The following is a 23,785-nucleotide window of genomic DNA, read 5'->3' on the forward strand; positions in this document are numbered from 1 at the left end:
AATTTTATTTCTATGTATTCCATCTGGTGAGGTCCATGTGTACAGTCGTCTGTTATGCTGTCTAAAGAAGGTATATGAAATGAACAAATCATTGGTTTTTCAGAATTCTATCATGCATTCTCCAGCATCATTTCTATCACCAAGGCCATATTTTCCAACTACTGTTCCTTCCTCTTTGCTCCCAACATTTGCATTCCAATCACTAGTAATGATCAATACATCTTGATTGTGTGCTTGATCAATTTCGGATTAAAGAAGTTGGTAGAATTCTTCTATTTCATCCTCATTGGCTTTAGTGGTTGGTGTGTAAATTTGAAAATAATAGTGGTATTAACTGGGCTTCCCTGTAGGAGCATGAATATTATCCTTTCACAGACAGTGATATGAAGTGTATAGGTTCTGGGAATTAACTCAGTAACTTAAGCATGTGTAACACTCTTTTTGGCTCTTTTCTTAGATCATCCAGCCCGCTGTTCATCTGTAGTCTCAGGCTGAACTGTAACTGAAAGAGACTTGAAAGCTTGTTTGGTTCTACAGTTCCTCTGCCACTTTTGCTCATCTTAGTTGGGATTCTTAGACTGACAACCTAAAGGAACACAACACAGACCAACTTGATGAGAAAATGAAAAAGCCCCAGAAAAACCCAAGGAGGGGCTGGGGGCTGGGGTTATGTAATGAGTGTCTCCACTGCTGCATTGTGAGGTGTAGCAACTTCAGATGGGCTGGAATCCAGGAACTTATGTAGTGTCATCGGGATTTTGTCTGTGTCTCCTGGCTTTAGTTTATTTTTCCCCCTGCATTGTCTTTTTGTCTCAGTTATGTATTGATGTGTAACAAAGTTAGTGGCTTAAAATGTGTGAGCTACACACGTTTCTAACTCACACTTCCGTGGACTAGGAACCCAGGCATGGCTCAGCTGGGTCCTTGGCTCCAGGGTCTCAGTGGCTGCAGAGAAGGTGCCAGTCAGCACTGAGGTCTCCTCCCTGGACTTGACGGTTGAAGGGCCTGCTTCTCAGTTCACCTGGTGGTAGGAAGAACTCAACTCCCAAGGGCTATGGGACTAAGAGCCTTAGCTCCTTGCTGAATGTCGGCCAGAGTCGACCTTCTGCCCTTGCCACCTGGGCCTCTCCCTCGAGTAGCTTGGACTGTGGCCACTTTCTTCATGAAAGCCAGCAAGGGAGCATCTACTAGAAGACAGAAACGACAATTTTAGGTAATCATTGAAGTGACATGCCAAATTATTTTGGTTAGAAGCAAGTCAGAAGTTCCACTATGCTCAAAGGGTGATTAGACCAGGTGGCAGAGGTCATCAGGGACCACCTAGAGTCTGTTTGCCACATCTTCCTTCTCAGGAAAGCACTTTTCCACATGGTGACGGAGTTGACCTGTCGGGCATTGCTCTGAGACTAACAACCTCAGAGAGACTAGAGCCACTAACCCTTGGCATCCCTATAAATACCCACCTGTCAGAATTCTTGTAGAAAACAACTGAAATCAATTCCGCTATACTTAGCCATCAAAGGACTTATAAGGACATTATCAGATACTGTCTAGATTGTGGGGGATACTGAAGAAATGGGCTGAGAAAACCAGTAAGAACTGACTGGACGCTTTCTGCCTTTGATACGACTGGACTCCCATCACCAGATCCCCAACTCATTCATACTCAGCCAAGTGGAAGTCCATGCCTGTAATGTAGCCCCCAAGAAGGGAGACAAGGAATGTCCCCATGTGGCTTCCACAGGAGGGGAGATTGTGTGTCATCAACGGCCACATTGTCTGAGACAAGCTCATTCAGGTCTCATGGCTTCCGTCTGGTCTGTTCATTCATGAGATGCTCAGGTTTGCATCACACACAAATCCAACCCTGATGGGCAGTTTGGCGAGCTTTGTAGCTGGTGGCTCTGTGTTTATGTTGGACCCTAGCATCATATTACAGACGTACCAGTAAAGCTGCTACAGAAACAATATGGGATGTAAATAGTACACCCAGACTCTGGCTCACACGGTAAGGGACCATTTCTGTTCTTCCTAGATAGAGTTCTGATTCTGACCGGATTTAACCATGAGAATACGAAGTTTATGTTTTCTGAAAGTATAGAGTAACTTGATGATCTAGCTTGATTTCCCAGTCTTATGTTGGATCAAGGTAGGGATTACTTAAACTCTTTTTGCTGTCTTTTGTCACGTTTATATAACTTTCTTAAGCAGGTAGGTACAGTAATTATCCAGCTTTTATAAGTCCAAGGAACTTGGCAGATCTTTTTGAAGTACATTCATGTGTTTCTTTGCATGAGTTTGTGAGGCTGTGCTTGCGCTTACATCATTGTAGTTGAATATGTTCAGTAAGTCCAGATTACCCAGAAGGGAAACAGATGTCACCTCTATGGGCTGATTTGTGAGGCACAGAAACTTGCTTGCTCTCTAAATGTGTTTTTTATTGGCCAAATATGGTAGCTGAGAACTTATCCTTAGAATTAGAGCTTTGGGTTAAGATTGGTGATGCTTGTCCCTGGTTATACATTAGCGTCACCTGGATAAATAAGAATACAATCAAATAAATAAATAGAACAATACCAGGGCCTTGACCCACAACAGTTTTACAGAATTCCTGGGTACTGTCGAGTTGATTTCGAATCACAGACACGCCACATGTGCAGAGTAAACTGTTTTTGAGTCTGTGATCTTTTGGAAGCAGATCACCAGGTCTTTCTTCTGAGGCTTCTCTAGGTGGGCTTGAACCGCTAACCTCTCATCTGGTAGTCAAGTGAGTTACCATATGCAGCACCCAGAGACTCAGAACTTCTGGGAGTTGGGTCCCAAGTGCTCCCACTTTTTAAACCTACTTCAGGGGCCCTATTGTGTACCCAGTGTTGAAATCCAGTGGGTCCAGACACGACCTGGGAGGGCAGCCCATCTCCTCATGAGATGGTGAGAACAAGTGAAGTCAGTCTGACTGGAGATGACAGGAAAGCAGACTGTCCCAAACTTCCGGGCCTGCTGCCTTGGGCTGGCCCGGCCATGGCTGCCGGACAAGCTGGAGTGCTGCGTCCAAGGACTGTCTTCGTGTAGACTGCTTTACTTAGTACCTTCCACCCCACTTTCCTGCTACTGCTGCCTGGACCAACAGTGAATGATGTCTACCCCACTGCAGAGGCAGTGAATGGATGCAGTTCAGAACATTCTTCTCTGGGCACTGTCGATTTAAATACAAAACGCCAGGTGGCTGAATGACTCTAACGTGGAGGAACACGCACTGAGAAGGCAGCAGCTGGGAGGCAGGGGGGCCCAGGGAAAGTTAGTGGGCTGGGCCCAGTCACAGGGCAGCTGACTGGGAGGGGGTGGAAAGGTTGTCTCCCAGGCTGCTGCCCTGCTTTTTCCTTATGTAGCCCTATGTTGGACTCCCATCAAGGAAGGGTCCCTAAATCCAGTCTCTTCCTGTAGCCTGACTGAGTCTAATTGCCACCCAAGCTCAAACCCAGACCCATTGCTGTCAAGTTGCTCATGACTCATAGGGACTCTGTAGAACAGAGGAGAACTGTTCCATAGCGTTTTATAAGCTGAGACCTTTACGGGAGCAGACAGCCACATCTTTCTCTTAAGGAGCGGCTGATGAGTTTGATCTGTCAACCTTTTTCTTAGTAGCCAAGCACTGTAACCACTGCACTACCATCAAACCCACTGCCACTGAGAGGACTCTGACTCACAGCAATCCCATGTAAGGTTTCCAAGTCTGTAAATCTATGGGAGTAGACAGCGTCATCTTTCTCCCATGGAGTGGCTAGTGGGTTAGAACCACAGACCTTGCAGTTAGCAGCCCAACACCTAGGCCACAGCACCACCAGGCAGCAAAGGCAGTACTTCTGAAAATAACCTCCACAAGGCTGAGCTCAGGAGGAACATGTATTTGCTTCACAACAGTAGCACATGTTAATATCAGGCTGCAAACAACCCAACTTTCTCTTTCATTTTCTATTTACTTTTTGGAGGTGATGTGCAAATAATCATTCACATGGCATCCAGAAATATTTTTGTCTATAGTAAGAGCAGATGGCAGAGCGTTTGCATTTGCCACGATGCATTTATTTAACCACAGAGCAATGTGGAAGTGATCAGTTTCAAGTCATCAGGCTCCCCATGGGCATTTCAGTGGTGCGGGGATGTTTGCTCGCATATCACTCCAGTATTCGGTAGCTTTCCTTAGAATCCTCGGAATTTGCACAGAGTGCAGTCACATGCAAAGTATTTTGAAAAGAAATACTTTTGTGGCCTAATGATTAAAGGTCATCAATTCAACATACATTGAATGAGCATTTGCTGTGTTCTAAGCCAGTGGTTTTCCACTGGGATATGTGGCTGGGTCCCCAGGGGGATTTGGAGGATTTGCAGGGTGGATTTTAGCCATCCTAATGATTCGTGGGAGTGCTACTGGCATTTGGTGAGTGAGGGGCCCGAGATCCTACTTGTCCTGTGGTATGCGGGACAGCTCCATAGGAAAGGTCCTGCACCATGCCAGCTTTGGAAAGGGCGTTCGTGTGTGCGAGAAACCTGTTTATGATTATCTGAGTCTAAAACCTAATTCTGCTTTTCATAGAAACATGAGGATTTTTTTTTTTCTGCATGAATTTAATATACACTGACTTTTCCAGGAAAATCATAAATTGAATTTAAAATAAATTGAGGGAAAATTGTGCTTTGCTTTACTTGGACTCAAGAGTGATTTGCCCGCACATACAAGCATGACACTGATGGGAATCTGCTTGGTGGTGTACAGGGACTCAGTTCAGTACCAGGCTGCGGCTAGGATGCTGGGTATCTGCTGTTATCTTTGAAACACTGTCGTTAAAGAGGCTTCTCTTGCCTTTTCACTACCTTTGATTTTGTCCAGATCATGCTAGTTTGAGCCTCAAGTAAACATGAGTGTCAGCAGCCAGCCCTGTGTGTGCAGTTGGTGCCAGGAACAACAGAGGTTGCTTTACCCATACGAGTGCCTTTGGTGGACATAATAGTGGAAGGTGACTAGCTTTTACTCCTGAAGCCAGGGGTAGAAGGTGGAAGTATGTGAGGAAAAGAGAGCAAACATATAGACCAAATCTCTTCCCAGTTGCCATCGCCAAAGATGCCTGTGGAGTGGTGGTTGGAGAAGGCGTCAAGGACGGAAAACAGGCAGCGTAAGGACAGAGTTTAGCTTGGGAAGAAACAAGTCTATCAAGATCTCTTTTCGTTGCGTTATTTTTGCAACATCTTGTTGATTTATGTTGATCTGAGTTGATTTATGAAGATCCTCAAATCTCAACTCTCTGATCAGCTCAGTATCTACCTGATATTAATCATTTTTGTAGGAGGACACTATAGAAAGTACAGTAGACCTCATTCCCACTCATCTCTCCCACTCATCAGTTTATTTATGCTTTGGTGGCTTGCATTTTGCTGTGATGCTGGAAATACTGCCACCGATGTATCATTTACCAGCAGGATCACCCGTGGTGGACAGGTTTCAGTGGAGCTTCCAGGCTAAGAACAGACTCAGAAGACTGGATAGGTGGTCTGCTTTTGAGGGAGTAGCCACTGAAAACTTTTATGAAGAGCAGCAGAACGTTGCCTGATATAATAGTACCAGAAGATGTGTTCTTGCCTCCTCAAACTAGAGTTGACATTAAGGATATGATGGAGTAAACCTTTTTGGAGCTTCATTTGCTAATGTGACATATCCCAACATGAGAAGAAACAGCTGCAAACATAAATTAATAATTGAAGCATGGAATGTATGAAGTATGAATCTTAAGAAAATTGGAAGTCGTCAAAAATGGAACACATAGAAATTGATATTTTAGGCATTTGTTGTTGTTGTTGTTAGGTGCTATTGAGTCAGTACCATCTCATAGTGACCCTATGCACAACAGAATGAAACACTGCCCGGTCCTGGGCCAACCTCACAATTGCTGCCACGCTTGAGCCCATTAATGCTGCCACTGTGCCAATCAATCTCACTGGGGGTCTTCCTCTTTTTCTTTGACCTTCTACTTTACCAAACATGATATCCTTTTCCTCTGACAATATGTCTGAAGTATGAGAGACCAAGCCTGGCCATTCTGGTTTCCAAGGAGCACTCTGGCTGTACTTCTTCCAACACAGATTTGTGTTTTCTTTTGGCAATCCATGGCACTTTCATATTCTCCTCCAACACCATAACTCAAATGCATCAATTCTTCTGTGGCCTTTTGTATTTACTGTCCAACTTTCACATGTATATGAGGTTTTTGAAAATAGCATGGCTTGGGTCAGGTGCACTTTAGTTCTCAAAATGACATCTATGCAATACATCTTCTGATTTCTTGACTGCTGGTTCCACAAGTGTTGATGATTGAGCCCAGCAAAATTAAGTCTTTGACAACTTCAAACTTTTCTCCATTTATATAGATGTTGTCTGTTGGTCCAGTGTTAAGGATTTTTGTTTTCTTTACAATTAGGTGCAACCCATACCGGGAAGGCTGTGCTCTTTGATCTTCTTCATCAGTAAGTATTTTAAGTCCTCTTCACTTTCAGCAAGCATGGTTGTATCATTTGCATATCACAGGTTGTTAATGAGGCTTCCTCCAATCCTGAGGCCACGCCTTTCTTCATATAACCCAGCTTCTCAGATTATTTATTCAGTACACCAGGCCTTAGTGAACTGAAATGGACTGATATTGGCCATTTTGCTTTGGATAATCATTTGGTATGCTGTGCCAGGAGTGACAAATTGAAGAGAAATAGTGACACATTCATTGTCAAAAAACCATTTCAAGCTCTATCTTGAAGTACAATGTTGTTTATGATATGATAATATCCGTAGGCCTATAAGGAAGACCGGTGTCCTGGTGTGGAGCTGTGGGCTAACGCGTCAGACTGAAAAGTCATTTGAATTGCAAGGTTGGTGGTCAAGCTCACCAGCTGCTCCTTTGAAACCCTATAAAGGGTCGCTATGGGTTGGATTGGCTGGACGACACTTAACAACAAACATAAGGAATACCAGTTAATACCACTGTTACTCAAGTTTACTTACCAACCGCTAAAGCCAGTGATGATGAAATTGAAGAATTCTACCAATTTCTTCAGTCTAAAATTAATCAAACATGCAATTGGAATGTGAAAGTTGGAACAAAGAGGAAAGATCAGTAGTCAGAAAATAGACCTTAGTAATTCTATGGGAAAAATATGGAATGATGCTGGAAGCATCATTTAAAAAGGTCGTATGTGATCAAGAACCCATGGTATTCAAGGAATAAGTCCAAGCTGCTCTGAAGGCATTGGTGGCAAACAAGGCTCCAGGGATGGATGGAATATTAGTTGAAATGTTTCAACAAATTGGTGCAACATTGGAATCACTCAGTGGTCTATACCAAGAAATTTGAAGACCACTACCTGGCCAATCTACTGGAAGAGATGAGTATTTGTGCCCATTCCAAAGAAAATGGAATATGGAAATTATTGAACAATATCATTAATATCACATGCAAATAAAATTTTTACTGAATATAATTCAAAAATAGTTGCAGCAGTACATTGACAAGGAGATGCCGGAAATTTGAGCCATATTCAGAAGAAGAAATGAAATGAGGGATATCATTGCTTGATGTTAGATGGATCTTGACTGAAAGCAGAGCATATCAGAAAGATATTTGCTTATGCTTTATTGACTATACAAAGGCATTCTTTTGTGTGGATCATAACAAACTATGGACACTATTGCAAAGATTGATAGTTCCAGAACACAATTGTGCTCATGAAGAACATATATACAGATTAAGAGGCAGTCATTAGAACAGAACAAGGGCATATTGCATGATTTAAAATCAGGAAAGGTGTGCATCGGGATTGTATCTTTTCACCATACTTATTCAATATTCGTGCTGAGCAAATAATCTAAGAAGGTGGGTTGTATGAAGAACGTGGCATCAGGATTGAAGGAAGGCTCATTAACAAACTTCGATGAGCAGATGACACAACCTTGCTTACTGAAAGCAAATAGGACTTACAGCATTTACTGATGCAGATCAAAGAGCTTCAGTATGGATTACTACTCAACATAAAGAAAACAAAAAGCTTCATACCTGAACAAATAAGCAGCAGCATGTAAGTGGGGAAAAGATTAAAGTTAAGGTATTAAGGATTTCATCTTACTTGGTTCCACAATCAACACCCATGAAAGCAGCAGTCACAGCACCGATTGCATTGGGTCAATCTGCTTCAGAAGACCCCCTTCAAGTTTCAAAAGCAAGGGTGTCACCTGGAGGACTAAGGTCATGGTATTTTCACCTGTCTTCTATGCATGTGAGAGCTGGACAGTGAACAAGGAAACAGGAGAAGATGCATATGAATTATGATGTTGGCAATGACTATTGAATATACTATTAAACTGCCAGAACAACAAACAAATCTGTCTAGGAAGAAGTGCAAACCGAATGTCCCTTAGCAGTGAGGATGGCGAGACTTTGTCTCGTGTACTTGGGACATGTTATAAGGAGGGACCAGTCCCTGAATAAGCGCATCATGCTTGGTAGGTAAGAGGGTCAATGAAAAAGAGGACGATCCCCAGTACAGTGGATTGACACAGTGTCTATAACTATGACCTTAAACATAACAACTGTGAGGATGGAGCCAGGAAGGGGTAGTGTTTTGTTCTCTTGTCTGTAGAGTCACAGTAATTAGAGCCAACTTGATGGCACCTAAAAGCAACAACAGTTGACCACACCCAGCTGTTCTCTAACCTTGTTCAGCATTGTGTCTGTCAGTCACGTTCTTCATGAGGCGATTTGCTATACATGGACTTTGAGACTATGTCTTGGAGTGATACATTCGCTAATGCTTTCTGAGATATGCATGAGAAGGCAGACTCTTCTACTGTGCAAAGAATTACTGTTTTAACCCAAGAAGACCTTTACAACTTGTCACAGCTTTCCGTCATTAACTCTAGGTTTTGATGCTGTAGGAGGCACAGGATGGCTGGGCCATTTTGCATCACCACTTAGCTTAACTTATAACCAGCTCCTGAAAGGGGTGGAGACCAGTTATACTGGGTTGATAGGAAAGAACACAGTGTATTGGTGTTAGTAATACTTGCATGTCCTTTGCATAACTGAAATCCACAATTGTATCTTAGTCCTAGTATTTGTGAGTTGTGAAACTCCTTTTTTTTTTTTCTTAATGCAGAGTGTTGTTTTATTTCTTTTTTTGTTAATGTTTTATTGTGAATTATGTGATAGTTTACATGGGAGAATGTTAATTTTACATTCATCCTATTGTATATCATTTCATTGCCATGGTTACAAGCCCCTCCATGCATCATCAACCAACCAAAGGGTATAAACTACAAGCCTGCTCCCTGGTTATCAGCACACAGCCCCTTTCCCTCTCTGTGTCTAAAGTCCCCAGCTGCTCCATCGCTCCACGTCATCATCTCGGCCTCCATCTCAGGTATCACTGCTTCTCTGGGTAGGGTCCTGCTCTCTGCTCTTCTCCCTTGATGGTCCCAGGGACCTCCGCTCCTAGACTGAGAAGTTAATCACTCCCCTCCTTGCTACAAAATGCGTACCTTTACATTTCCAACCCTCACAAGTAGTCCTGATAACAATTATTCACTATTGTATCACAAGAGACCCATCCACATTTCATTTCATCAGCCCCGCCTAGACAGATTGGATACTACTCAGTGGAGATTCTACCTTCCTTCACATCCTCTGAATCTAGGTTCCCTCTTGAAAGCTTGTAAGCCAGTCACTTCTTGCCTTTGTAGCCTCCCCATTTTGGGTAGCCAATGTCCAAGTTGCCCATCCCTGTCTACTCTGTGTATGGAGGGGGTGTGAATGATCCTTGCCGTAAAGATTTGTTCCCTCTTTTGAGTTACTGCATTCGTAGGTGTAGGTCAAGTTCATCAAATTGTATAAGATTACTGTTTTTTTCCTCTTCTTTCTTCTTCTAGTTGAGCTCTGATCATCTAGTCATTGAAGCCAGGTCAAGTGGATATTATCTGCAAGTGTGGGTGTTCTTGTGCATAAGCCCTCTCTCCTTATCAGCTGGATGCTTCACTCTCCACTCTAGTCCTCTGTGGCTATGTCACTGACTCTGGGCTCAAGAGTCCCCAGGTCTTGATACACTGCTGGCCAACCAGGTCTTTACCTGCGTTCACAGGAGTCTATTAGCTCACAGTTTCATTGTTGTTTTTCCCTTACTTCACCTTATCGGTGACGAACGTGGTCACCAATCAGAGTGTGTATTCCCATTGAGTCTTATTCTTGGAAGGGGGTTTGCACTGAGGGGACCCGACCACTTGCCTTGATATCTCCTGGGCAAGCAACTTGCTTGTTCTTGTAGTAACAGTCGGTCTGCTTATATTGTTTTGTATTTTTTCTGTAGGTCTTTCTTTCCAGAAGTATCTTCTGTTCTTCTAGCTGCTCCAGGCAGGTGTGCTCATCCTTTCAAATGGAAATTTCCCATCTCTGAAGATCTGGATGTGGTTCAGGATGTAATGCAGAGGCTTCACAGGAAGCCTCCTTCACTGGGCATGTTGTAGCCCCATTTTAGGTATTCCAGTCAGTTATGGGAGAAAGATGAGGCGTTCTGCTCCCGTAAAGGTTTACAGCCTTGGGAACTCTGTATAGGGTCGCTATGAGTCGGAATCGACTCCACGGCACTTAACAGCAACAGCGATCAGTTACAGACAGAAGACGGATTTACAAGCTTTCTATGTGATGTGTCTGGTTATTCTTTCCTCTCCCCCTCCAGCGTCTATTGTATAATATAATACAAGGAAAACCAAGATGAAACTCCTTTTTAAATCAACACTTAGACCTTTGGTTCTGGTTCCTTAGAGCCTGACCACTTCTGAAACCACTGAGTGGGGGCCAAGTGGGGGCTTGTTTACTCATGATGTCATCTCTCGAGGCTACATGGTAAAAGGCACTGGAAGCAGGTGGTTCTTGGGTGGAGAGAGGGCATCATCCCTCAGGAGGGTAAGTATGTCCCCTGACGACATGGAGATGTTGCTTTGAGAGCCCTCCTGGACCTTACACCTTGTGTTTGCATCTATTTTTATTCTAGATGAGAAATAGCCCCTTTCCCTGTAGTCTGACACTTGTTTCTATGGATCATCACCCCGGGTGGGGGTGAGAGAGAAACAACTGTACTGGCAGCTTGGGGGTCCAGACTGACCAGGGAAGGAAACTGAGACCTCCCTAAACTGGTCTGACATCACAGGGCTGCTCCAAAGCTACGTTTCCACCTCAATAGTTGGAGTTCTAGTGTGGCACTGGACTGCAAAGTCGGTTTGAAACACAAGTTTGGTGATTCAAGCTCACCAACCACTCCTCGGAAACTCTATACAGGTTCGCTATGGGTTGGAGCTAACTCGATGACATGTAACAACAACAAATTCACTAAAAAGGAGTCCTGGTGTGGCGCTGTAGGATAAGCACTCGACCACAAAGTCAGTGGTTCAAGCTCACCAGCCGCTCCTCAGAAGCCCTATAACAGGGTCGCTATTGGCCAGAACTGACTCGACAGCACTTAACAACATTCACTAAAAAGTGCTCATTTGGTTGTAACTTTTTCCTTTTTTTTCATTAAGCATGTATTCAGCCCCATTCTTGGGTCAGATTCTACATAATTTCTGCATGACTGGGAGTCAGTAGAGCAGAAACAAACAACTGAGGTGTTTTCAGAATTCCAGAAGGATGTGGAGGAGGAGCCCTGGTGATCCAGTCATTAAGTACTTGACTGCTAGCTGAAAGGTTGGTGGGTCAAACTCATCAGCTGCTCCATAAGAGAAAGACTGCTCCAGTAAAGCCTGGGAAAGCCAATGGGGCAGCTCTACTCAGCCCTGTGGGGCCACTGTAAATCGGAACTGATTCAGTGGCTGCTGTAGGGTTTTTGGTTTTAGGCCCAGTGCAAGTTTAAGAAGGACTGGGCTAAGACATCATTCCTATTACAGTGAAATGCCACTGATACTGCCCTGCTCTGAAGTGGAGCTATGATGCTGGGAATTTCAACATTGGAGCTATCACTTCCTTGTGGATCTCTTTGCCTTCTCTTCGTATCTGTGTGCAACAGCTTAGGACTGTGGAGTGCGCAGCCACCATGCTTGTGCCCTCGTGCCATGGTCAGTCTCTGACCATCACTGTCATCAGGGTTTCTGATAAGAAAGTCCCTTCCGAGCCATCAGAAGAAGCCAAGCCCCCGAGTGACTGGTCTAACGTGCGGTAGTAGACTGAGTGCCGTGGCTGTCTTTGGACACAGATGTCTACAGTTTGACAGTGTTGGGAGTGGGAGAAAGTAGTGTGTTTTCTGGGAAAGAGAATGTGGTTAATCATTGTAATCTTTCCCAGTGAAATGTGGTTCTAAACAGCTATTACCTGATGGCCGTGTGCTCTTTTTATGATACAGTTGTAATGTATTTTTAGATAGATACATTTTATATGTAATTTTAATTCTACTCCTTTACTCACTATTCGGATAGTGGTGTGGCACTGCTGACTGCAAGTTCAAACCCACCAGCTGCTCCTTGGAAACCCTTTCCAGGGTCACTATGAGTCAGGACAGTCTCAGTAGCACTAAGGAACAACAGAAATCAGCATTCAGTTAGTCATGATCCACTGTTAGCTTTAGACCAGTCACTGCACTAGTTTGGGTCTTTCATACAGACTTGAATATGGTGGTCCTATTCCTTCTGGTAGCGTAGTGGTTACGACTCGGGCTGTGAACCGCAAGGTCAGCAGTTCGAAACTACCAGCTGCTCCGCGGGAGAAAGATGAGGCTTTCTACTCCCGTAAAGATTTACACCCTCGGAAACCCTGTACAGGGTCGCTATGAGTCGGTTCCGACTCCACGGCACATAACAACAACAACAATTCCTAAGGAAAGGCACCCTGGTGGTGTCGTGGATTAAGCATTAGGCTTCTAACAGCAGTGTCGCAAACCCACTGAGCCATCTGAGAGAGGCTGGCTGCTCCTGTAAAGATTTACAGCCTCAGAAACCATCCTGAGGGAGGAGTTCTACTCTGTTGTATAGGGATGCTGTGGGTGATGCAAACAGTTCATGTGCTCAGCTGCTAATCAGAAACTTGGAAGACTGAGTCTATCAGAGGCACCTAGGAAGAAATGCATGGTGATCTGAAACCCAGCCACTGACAACCCCGTGGAGTACAGTTGCGTTCTGACACACACAACGTTGTGAGTGGGGCACAGACTGGTTGGCAGGTAGTGGTGGTGACAGAGTCGCAGATCATATAAGCTCCATCCTCGGTCACAGCCCAGTGAGATCGAGAGGAAATCCCTTTAGCACGCTGCTCTGAGTGTCAGCTTCCACGTACAGCTGAGAACAGAGGAGAGGGTGGACCTTCGGGTGGAGCTGCTGTGAAGCCCCCAGCTTACTCTAAGACCACAAACGTCAGCATGACAGTGATCACATGTAATTCGGGTTGTAATAAGCAGTCTGTTTCTAAAGCTGTTACAGTGGAAGGGAGAGTCAAGCCACAGGCCAGAGGACTGACATGCATGTCCTACCCCAAGCCCAGGGGCTCCCTGTGGAAACCGCCCCCCCCAGGGTCAGGGATGAAATGCCCTGTCCTGGGCCTCTAGTGTTACTCTACCATAAATACCACAAGGGGATTACTTTGGCAAGCAGGCGCTTACTTTGTTGATGTTCAGGAGGCTGCTGGTGGTGATGGGTATGTGCCGTGGAGTTAGTTCCGACTCATAGTAACCTGCCTAGTGTTTCCGAGGCTGTGAATCTGTATGGGAGCAGAAAGCCTCCTCATTCTCCCGTGGAACAACTGGTAGTTTTGAACTGCTGACCTTGAGGTTAGCAGCCTGATTTGTAACCACTACACTGCCAGAGCTCCTTGTTCAGGAGGCGAGAGGTCAGAATTCAGGGTGCGCCTCTAGTCTTTTTCTCTCTACTGCCTCTGGGTGAAGATCCTTGTCTCATTTCATCTTCTGCCCCGTGGCACCCTGGTGGTCTTCATGTGGCCTGCACGAATCGTCCCCATCTCTGCTCCATTTCCTGCTTTCATCTCTCAGTGGAGATTGACTCAAGGCTCCTTACACTGGCCCATCAACACACAAACGGGGTCATAACCACAGGTTAGGGCTGGTGAATGTATTTCTGTGGGAGAAACCAAGGGGCCAGTCCTGTCCCTATCTGCAAGTCCCTTCCTCTGGGTGCCTCTGGGACTGGACAAGGACTTGTCAAATGGTTACCAGCAGCACGGAGAGAGTAAATCCAGCTCATTCCTGATGTGACCGATTCAAGTCATGACGAACCACCCTCAGGACCATCTGTTGGTGTTTTGGTATTTTTAATACACACATGTGTATGTGTTCAAATGTTATCAGTATGTTTGTATGTATTGTTTCCAACCCCCAAATACAAATATGGGATTTATAAACATACTGATAACAAAAGGCAATAACAATGAAAGCTGAAAAAAAAAAATTTTTTTTTTTTAGAAGAATGCATTATAGACTTGAAATAAGTCATAAGAATAGCTGAATCATTGATGTGGAACGTTGTAGAAAATGCCGAATATTGGGGAACAGTGTACTATGGTCTCTGTACCTACTAGCTTTCCTGCGGGTGTTATTTAGTTACATTAGGACAATTAGATTATAACTCAACATCTGAAAGCCCATTCAGTGAGATAAGAAATTCATTTAATTGCACTCTAACTTGTAAGTGAGATTCAAGATTAATTGTTTGATAAGTTGGGGCTTCCAATCGAAATCTTCCTTATTATTTTATGTCTATGTGCTTCACCTGAAGGCTGGTTTAAAAAAATTCAAGATCGTTGATGCTGTTTGTTTTTTTTAATGTTTTATTGTGAATTATGTGATAGTTTACACATTCATCCTATCATATATCGTTTCATTGCCATGGTTACAATCCCCTCCATTCAGCATCAACCAACCAAAGGTATACCCTGCAAGCCTGCCTCCCGGTCATCAGCACACAGCACCTCACCCTATCTGGGTCTAAAGTCCCCAGCCGCTCCATCTCTCCACGTCATCGTCTCTGCCTCCATCTCTGGCATCACTGCTTCTCTGGGTAGGGTCCCACTCTCCGCTCTTCTACCTTGATGGTCTCAGGGACCTCCGCTCCTAGACTGCAAAGTTAATCACACTCCTCCTTGACACAAAAGTCTACCTTTACATTTCTGATAGCAATTATTCACTATTGTATCATAAGAGACCTATCTGCATCTCCTTTCATCAGCCCTGCCCAGACAGATTGGATACTACTCAGTGGAGATTCTACCTTCCTCCACACCCTCTGGATCTAGGTTCCCTGTTGAAAGCTTGTAAAGAGGTCTGTTGTACCACATTTGCTCAATGAAATATGTTGTTTGATTTTTGACCGCTGCTTTCATGGGTACTGCTTTGGGATCCAATAAGATGAACTCCATAATACCTTAACACCTTTAATCTTTTCTCCACTTATCATGATGTTGCTTGTTGGTTCAGATGTGAAGATCTTTGCTTTCCTGGTGTTGAGGAGTAATCCATGCTGAAGGCTGTCCTCTTTGATTTTCTTCAACAAGTGCTTCAAATCCTCTTTATTTCCAGCAAGCAAGGTTGTGTCATCTGCATGTTGCAGGTTGTTAATGAACCTTCCTCCAATGCTGATGCAGCATTTTTCTTATAGTCCAGCTTCTTGGATGATTTGCTCAGCATACAGATTGAATAAGTATGTTGGAAGGATACAGCCCTGACACACACCTTCCCTGATTGAAAACTACCCAGCACCCCTTTGTTCTCCTTGAACAACTTCCTCTTTGTCTGTGTACAGGTTCCACAAAAGCACAATTAGGCATTCTTCTCCATGTTATCCATACTTTGTTATCCATACAGTCGAATGCCTTTGCATAGCGGTTCTCCCCACTGCCCTGAGAATTACTTGTAAACTCTTGCTCTTGGTGTTGCAATACCACCACCACCACCCTTTTAAGTGATATAATAAGATCAGCTAAATGGTTGAGATGAAACTTTTATGAAAAATGCTGACTTTTGGAGAATGATGTGAGACTTGGGGAAATAGCTGCACATCAGTTTTGATTCCAAGCCTCGTGGGTAGATTATTGAATGTTGGAGTTTAAGCTCGTTGACAACCAAGTGTCCGTTGAAGATCTGGCTTGAACTTGCCTTCTGATGCTCTTAGGAAACAATCCTGGAGCCTTGATCATTCTTTCAGCACACAGTTTGGTGGCTGTCCTGTGCCAGGCAGGGGTGTTTGGGACACATAAGTGGCAACGTCACTGCAATCCCTGTGCTGGTGAAGTTTATATCAGGCTCCTTGGTCACTCCCCCAAACCTTGGAAATGCATTCATTTGGTTGGCATTTTGTTGTTGTTGTTGTTAGAACAGGTGTAAATGTTCTAATGTTGTAAAACAGGTGAAAAAGACACCATTGTTGTCCTCAGAGACAGACAGACATGGAAATACTTTGGAACGTAGCAAACTGGGTACGAGCTACAAGGAGGTAGAAGCAATGGCGCTGAGGGAAGGCGTAAGTTTTAGGGTATATTTGGTGGTGGGTTGTGTGGGGTGGGTTCAGTGGGTCATGAGGGTGGAGGAAGAGAGGAGGAAGGCCTTGGAAGCAGCATTTCATTGTTCTGTCAGCAGAGGAGAGTCCGAGGTTTCCAGCATCTGGATGGCCCCATTGGCCTTTACTTCCAGAAGGCTGCTGATGGAGAAAGGGGCAGCTGGGTGATGAAGGGACCAGCCAGGTGGTTTTTGTTTTTTCCATTCATTCAACATCCTGGTGTTTATCTGGGGCTTGCTTTGTGCCCATGCTGTGCTTTCCCAGATAGGTCAGGGAGGAACTAGCATAGCTGTGTGGTCAGACTGAAAAACAAGGGTGAATCTAAGAGGCATTTCAGAGGGGGTAGGACCTGCAACTCAGTGTGGGCACAGCAGTCCGGAAGAGGCTAGTTTGAGGTGCGCACGGATATGTGTGTGTATGCGGATGGTGGCAGGCAGTTGGGCACTGAGGTCATGTGCTTAGAGAACTCTGTAGGCCCATCTGTGGTCACACACTGAGAGTGTTGTCCCCTAAGCTCAGGTTAAGAGGACCTTCAACCTAGTGAACTCCACGGGAGCCCTCTGTGCCCCACACTGAAGGTTCCTGGACTGGCTCCTCTCCACTTCCATAGAAACCTCCAAAACTTTATAACCGGTTGTCAACCTTATATCCAGTTTTTCAAAGAGTAGAACCAATTCCATACCCAAGCTCATCTTTTGTTGTTGTTGTTAAGTTTTTATTGTGAACTGAGTGATAGTTTACATGGGAGAACATGAATTTTACGCCATTATTTCACCTCAATGATTACAGTCCCCACTATGCATCATCATTCGACAGTATTTGCTTCTATTACCTCTGGTTTTTGTTTTTTTCAGGGGGAGGGGTGTACACCAAAACACTCGGGAATATATTATTTAAACAACCATAGGGCACATTCTGCAAGCCTCCCTCCTGGTCACCAGCACCCGGTCCCTCTCTTTCCCTGAGTTCAGAGTCCTCAGCTGCTCCCTCGCTCCATGTCCTCATCTCTGTCTCCATCTCTGGTGTCGCTGCTTCTCTCAATTGGGTCCCACATTCTGCTCATGCTCTTCTCCCTTGATGGTCCTAGGGTCCTCTGTTTCTGGATGGTAAGATTAAGTACACCCCCGTTTTTGTTATAGAACGCCTTCCTTTACAGTTGTGACAGTTGCAATTAATCAGGATAACAGTAACTCACCAGCTCGTCTTTCGAGTTTGAAGTTTGAGTTCGCCGAGTGACTGGCAGAGGCATGAGCAGATAGCTTTGGGGACTGGGGTTGGACTTCTCAATCTCTTGCTGTCTGTTTCACTCGTCTGTCAGGCATAACATGCTGCCATTTACTCTGCTGTGAACACAGATAATGCCCCTCACAATGGCTGGATGGTTCAAGATCTAGTTCTGGCCAGAGAAAGCTGATTTCAGTTACATTGCAGATGTCGCATGGGTTGTCTTGACAAAAAAAAAAATGGTTCTGTTTTCTGAAGAAATCAGATCAACTCACTTCTCTGGACAAGGAGGGATGTTGCTTTTTAAACCTTCATGATTGGTATGGTTGGATCTTTTTTGTGAGGTAGGAAGTGTTCTTTGGACTGAGGGAAATGCTGCTCAGCAGAAGGGCCGTGCTGTGGCTGGAAGAAGGTCCACAGTCTGTGACTAATTGACTTGCCCTGGGCTAATGGGAAGATCGAAGGTACCCAATCAGCAGCCAGGCAAACACTCACAAAACATCTCTTTCTCTCCTAGGACTTCCTTTGCGGGGCATCTGGCCGGGATTCTCGTGGGACTGATGTACACTCAGGGGCCTCTGAAGAAAATCATGGAAATATGTGCAGGTACCAAACAGAATGCCGTTGGCATGACAACGACTTGGCAGTTCATCTTAATCTAAATGGGAACCAGGAGCAATCTTAAGTTTCCCTGTGGTTCCATAGGCCTTCCCGAATGTGCTTTTGTGTTTTCTTTTTTGAAAGCAGGAGGTAAAATAGCTACTGCAGTCCCTCACACTGCTCCGGAGAATAGAATGTGCACCTAAATGTGAAAGCGGACACTTCCTCAGGGAGTACTCGATGGTGTGCATCCCCTTAGCTTCAGTGCTCTCCTCTGAAAACTATGGTTTCCTCGAAAATACAGAGAACCAAAGTGGATTTGAAAGACTGCATTCTTCTAAAATATTCTGTGAGCCAGTATCCATAAGGCATAGTAAAACCAAGACTGTGCTGAAGGGCCAGGCCCTCATTTTAAAGAATTTGAATGACTGCTGGGCCTCTGGCTGCCAGGAGACGTATCCCTACAAGGTCGAAAACTCAGTGGTGTTGCTGAGTGCTTGGCTCCTGCTGGCTTGTTATTTTTCCAGCCCATGTTTCCCTTCTAGTTGATGCTCAGTGAAAAGACTTGATGTTATTTGTAAATACACTCCCCCCCTCCCCACCCCTTTGTTGTGTGTGTGTGTGTGTGTGTTTTAAAGACCTCTTAATCTAAAATGCTATACTGGTCCTAACTTGTAAGGGAACTGTTGAGCAAATACTTGTTTTATAAACCATCCAAGTTCCAATATTTCATCTTTTATTCATAGGGAGTCTTCTGAGACTCTTTTACCTTTTGTTGAACCATAAATAATTTGTTCTCATAGTCTGTACCGATGACTGGTATTCTAGAGAGCCATATAATATTCATGATTGTAGAAAGCTTTCCCCGGCGCGGGGCCTAGCAGGCTCTTTTCGCGTGGGGAGGATTTTTACTGGCTGTGTGTCACCTAAGAAAATGCCCACTGTCTCGCACTGGCTCATCTCTGTGTTTGCAGCGCTTGTACTTTGAGTTGACAGCTGGACTGTCATTTATTGGAAATATTCAGTTTTATTATAACTCTGATATAACAACTTAATTATGAAAATCGGCTAATGGCTTTTTCTCAGTACTAGTAGAGGAAAAGAAGTGACTCTCAGGAGTTGAATACTTTGCTCGATTTTCCTATCTATACCCCAAGATCCTGTAGCTAGTCAGGTATCTGCAGGCAGATACCGATTTAGTCACATGCTTTGTTCTGTTTGTAAAGAGGACCCCCCACTACCACCTCCAATGGTAGCACATGGACTCCTAGTTTTCCTTCCTAAAACTGTGCCTGTTTTCTCTGGAGACTTAATTTTACAACACTCTGTGTTTGACGCAACGCAACAGAAAGTGAGGTACTGAAAACTGAATCAAGCATCCAGGGCTGTTTGTCAATCACCTGCAGACTCTCCGCCTTTTTTCCTGAGAAGTGAAGGGGGCTTGAGGTGACACAGGGACCCTGTGGAAGCGAGCTGAACAGCTGAACGTGGAAGTCTGCTCTCTGCCAATGTTCTCCTGTCTTAGAGGCAAGAAAGGAGAGGGGCCAGGGGCCCTTAGAGAAGGGGAGGACCATGGGCGCCTCTGTGGGTGTGGCTTCTCGCCTTAGCCTTGTGATTTGGGAGATCAAGAGGCCTTCATGTCAACAGACTGAAACACACATACACCAAAGCTAACCCAGTTGCCAGAGTTAACTGACTCATGGTGACCCCTTGTGTACACAGTAGAACTGTGCTCCACAGGATTCTCAATGGCTGACCTTTCTTCCAAGGATGGGTTGACTTGAACTGCCTGTCTTCTGATTAGCAATTGAGTACTTACCTGTTTCCACCATTCAGGGACTCGAGAATATAAAGTAGGTCCTCACTGGCCCATATACATTTTGTTGCCTGTAGAACTAAAAGGGAGTTTATTTTAAAAACCATTTAGGTAAAAAAACAACAACACCAAAACACTTAGGAATTGTTTGACACGTGACTGGATGTTGTCACAAAGAATTGTTGGAAATGTGGGCAGTTGAAAGCCTATGACTATTATTAAAAGGTTTGTTTCATCCTATGACTATGTGACTGTTTTTTTCATATCTAGGCACTTTTTCTTCCGATATTGGTTACCCAGGGCAGCAATACTACTATCATAATGCAGGTAAGCACTTTATTTCATTTGATAAGTTTTGATGTGTTGTTGTTGTTGTTGGGTTGGTTCCGACTCAGAGTGACTGTCTGCCCGCCAGAACGAAACACCGCCCCGTCCTGCGCCATCCACACAATCCTGGCTCTGTTGGAACCCATTGTTGTAGCCACTGTGTCAGCCTATTTCTTGAGGATCTTCTTTTGTGCTGACTCTCCTCTACTTTACCAAGCATAAGTTCCTCCTCCAGGGACTGGTCCCTCTGATAACATAACCAAAGGACGTGAGACGAACTCTCACCATGCTTACATCTAAGGCGACTTCTGACGTACTTCATCCAATGTGAATTGTGAATGCTCCTGGCAGTTCATGGTGTATTCAACATTCTTCACCAATACCACAATTCAAATGCAGCAGTGCTTCTGTCTTTTTTATCCATTGCCCAGCTTTTTGGTGGTGTTGTTAACTTCCATTGAGTTGGATCCTTCTCGTTGCGACCCTGTGTAGAGGAGCAGCTGGTGGGTTTGAATCACCTGCCTGTGGTTAGCAGTCCTGTGTTTATCCTACAGTATCACACCAGGATTCCACATGCATATGAGGTCATTTAAAATACCATGATTTGGGTCAGGCATACCTTAGTTCTCACAGTAACATCTTTGCTTTTGAATGCTTAAGTGAGGTCTTTTGCAGTAGATCTAACCAGTGGAATATGTAATTTCTTGACTGCTACTTTCATGAGTATTAATTGTGGTTCTAGTAAAATGAATTCTCTCTCAATTTCAATCTTTTCCTCATTTATCATTAAATGATAACGTAGCTTGAAAAGTTGCTGTGCTGACTGCTATACAAGTACTCCTAGATAATGCTGGTTTTGGAAGTTTGTTGAGTGGGTCCCCCAAGATGTGATCATGCATCTGTCATAATGCTAGATGCCTCAAGGTTATCTTAGTCAAGAAGGTCAGGGAGCAGGAAACTCTGGAATGAAAAGAGCGTATGATTGTTACAGGGTCTCTCAGAACGGTTCAGATTCATACTAGCTCCAGGTAGCTTGAACTCAGCCTAAGAGATCACACTCTAACTGGTGTTAGAAATGTATGATCTTCTTCAGTCCATATATCCAAGTGGAATCAGGCTTAACCCTAAGAGAGTAAGTCAGGCATCCTGTGAAAAGTATGAGACTTATATAAAAAGGATAATAACAGAATACTATGCAGAGCTGTACTCCAACAAATTTGAAAATCTATATGAGATAAATACATTTTTAGATAAACAGCCATCTAAACTTACTCAGAGTGAAGTAGAAAACCTGAACAGATCTATAATAAAAGAAGAAATTGGTCAGGTCATCAAAGAACTCCCACCCAAAAAAATTCCAGGGTCAGATGGCTTCACTGGTGAGTTTTACCAAACATTCAGGGAAGCGCTATCACCCATTCTACTCAAATTATTGCAGAATATAGAAAAGAATGGAAAACTTCCTAATACATTTTATGAAGCAAGCATAACCCTTATAACCAAAACCAGGGAAAGACATCACTAAGAAAGAAAATTATAGATCAATATCCCTCATGAACATAGACACAAAAATTCTCAACAAAATCATAGCCAACAGAATCCAACAGCACATCAAAAAAAAAAAAAAATACATAAAGATCAAGTGTGATTCATTTCAGGGATCCAAGGATGGTTCAACATTAGGGGAAAAAAATCAATGTACTCCACCAGATAAATTTTTAAAAAAGGGAAAGAACCACATGATCATATCGATTGATACAGAAAGGGCATTTGACAAAATCCAACATCCATTCCTGATAAAAACACTCAATAAAGTAGGAATTGAAGGGAAATTCCTCGACATAGTTAGGAGCATATATACAAAACCAACAGCCAATGCCACTCTCAATGATGAGAAACTGAAAGCCTTCACTTTGCCAAAAGGATGCCCTTTATCACAATTCCTATTCAATATTGTGTTGGGAGTCTTAGCCAGAGCTATAAGGCAAAACAGGTAAATTAAAGGCATCCAAATTGGCAAAGAGGAAGTAAAACTGTCTATATTTGCAGATGATATGAGAATATACAAAGAAAATCCCAAAGACTCAGCAAAAAATCCAAGCAAAACAAAAAACTACTAGAACTCATGGAAAGATTCAGCAAAGTGGCAGGGTACAAGATCAACATACAAAAACCAGCCAGATTCCTCTATACTAACAATGACAGCACTGAAAAGGAAATTAGGAAAGTCATACCGTTTACAATAGCTGCCCAAAGAATGAAATATTTAGGATTAAATCTAACCAGAGAAACAAAACACTACTACAAAAAATAAAAGAGACTTACAAAAATGGAAGAATATACAATGTTTCTGGATAGGAAGACTTAACATTGTGAAAATGCTAACACTACCCAAAGCAATATACAGATATAATGCAATCCCAATCCTGATTCCAATTATATTCTTTAAAGAGATGGAAACAATGATTACAAACTTTATATGGAAAGGAAAGAGTGCCCCGAAAAGCAAAGCACTGCTTAAGAAAAATAACAACGTTGGAGGCTTCTCACTCCCTGATTTCAAATTTTATTACAGGCTTCAGTGGTCAAAACAGCCTGGTACTGGTATAATGAAAGATACATAGATCAGTGGAACAGAATTGAGAATCCAGAAATTAATCCATCCACATACAGCCAACTGATCTTTGAAAAAGGACCAAAGTACATGGAATGGGAAGGAGATAGTCTTTTCAACAGATGGTACTGTGGAAAATCAGTATGCAAAAGTGGAAATCAATATGCAAAAGATTGAAGCAAGACCTTTATCTCACAACATATAAAAAAGCCAACTCAACATGGATTAAAGACCTAAATGTAAATCCCAGAATTATAAAGGTCATCAATGAAAAAATATGAACAAATTTAAGGGCTCTAGTGGGTCGGAACCGACTCGATGGCATTTAACAGCCACAACAAGACACACATGGGGTGCACATATGTTATCAAACATTGCAAGAAATGCACAAACAAAAGACAAAATAGATTATTGGGACATATTAAAATTAAGTATTTCACTAAAAGTAAAAAGAAAACCCACAGAATATGAAAAAATCTTTGCAATGACATATCAGACAAGGGACTAAATCTCTAAAATCTATAGGAAACTACACCTCTACAAGAAAAAGACCAATAACCCAATGAAAAACTAGGCACAGGACATGTATAGACACTTCACCAAGGAAGACATTTGGGCAGCCAACAAACAT

General features: G+C 43.5%; 1 protein-coding gene across 1 annotated transcript in view; it reads left to right on the top strand.

Moving 5' to 3' along the window:
• The window catches only part of RHBDD1 (rhomboid domain containing 1), a 116,154-nt gene that overhangs the window by 21,703 nt on the left and 70,666 nt on the right, over positions 1 to 23,785 (top strand). Inside the window, exons 3-4 of the mRNA XM_006861930.1 lie at positions 18,315 to 18,403; positions 20,484 to 20,540. Of these exons, the coding sequence (XP_006861992.1) occupies positions 18,315 to 18,403; positions 20,484 to 20,540 (146 nt within the window). The remainder of the gene's footprint in view (positions 1 to 18,314; positions 18,404 to 20,483; positions 20,541 to 23,785) is intronic.

This window comes from Chrysochloris asiatica, unplaced genomic scaffold (genome assembly GCF_000296735.1).
Source record: "Chrysochloris asiatica unplaced genomic scaffold, ChrAsi1.0 scaffold00044, whole genome shotgun sequence".
Taxonomy (NCBI): domain Eukaryota; kingdom Metazoa; phylum Chordata; class Mammalia; order Afrosoricida; family Chrysochloridae; genus Chrysochloris; species Chrysochloris asiatica.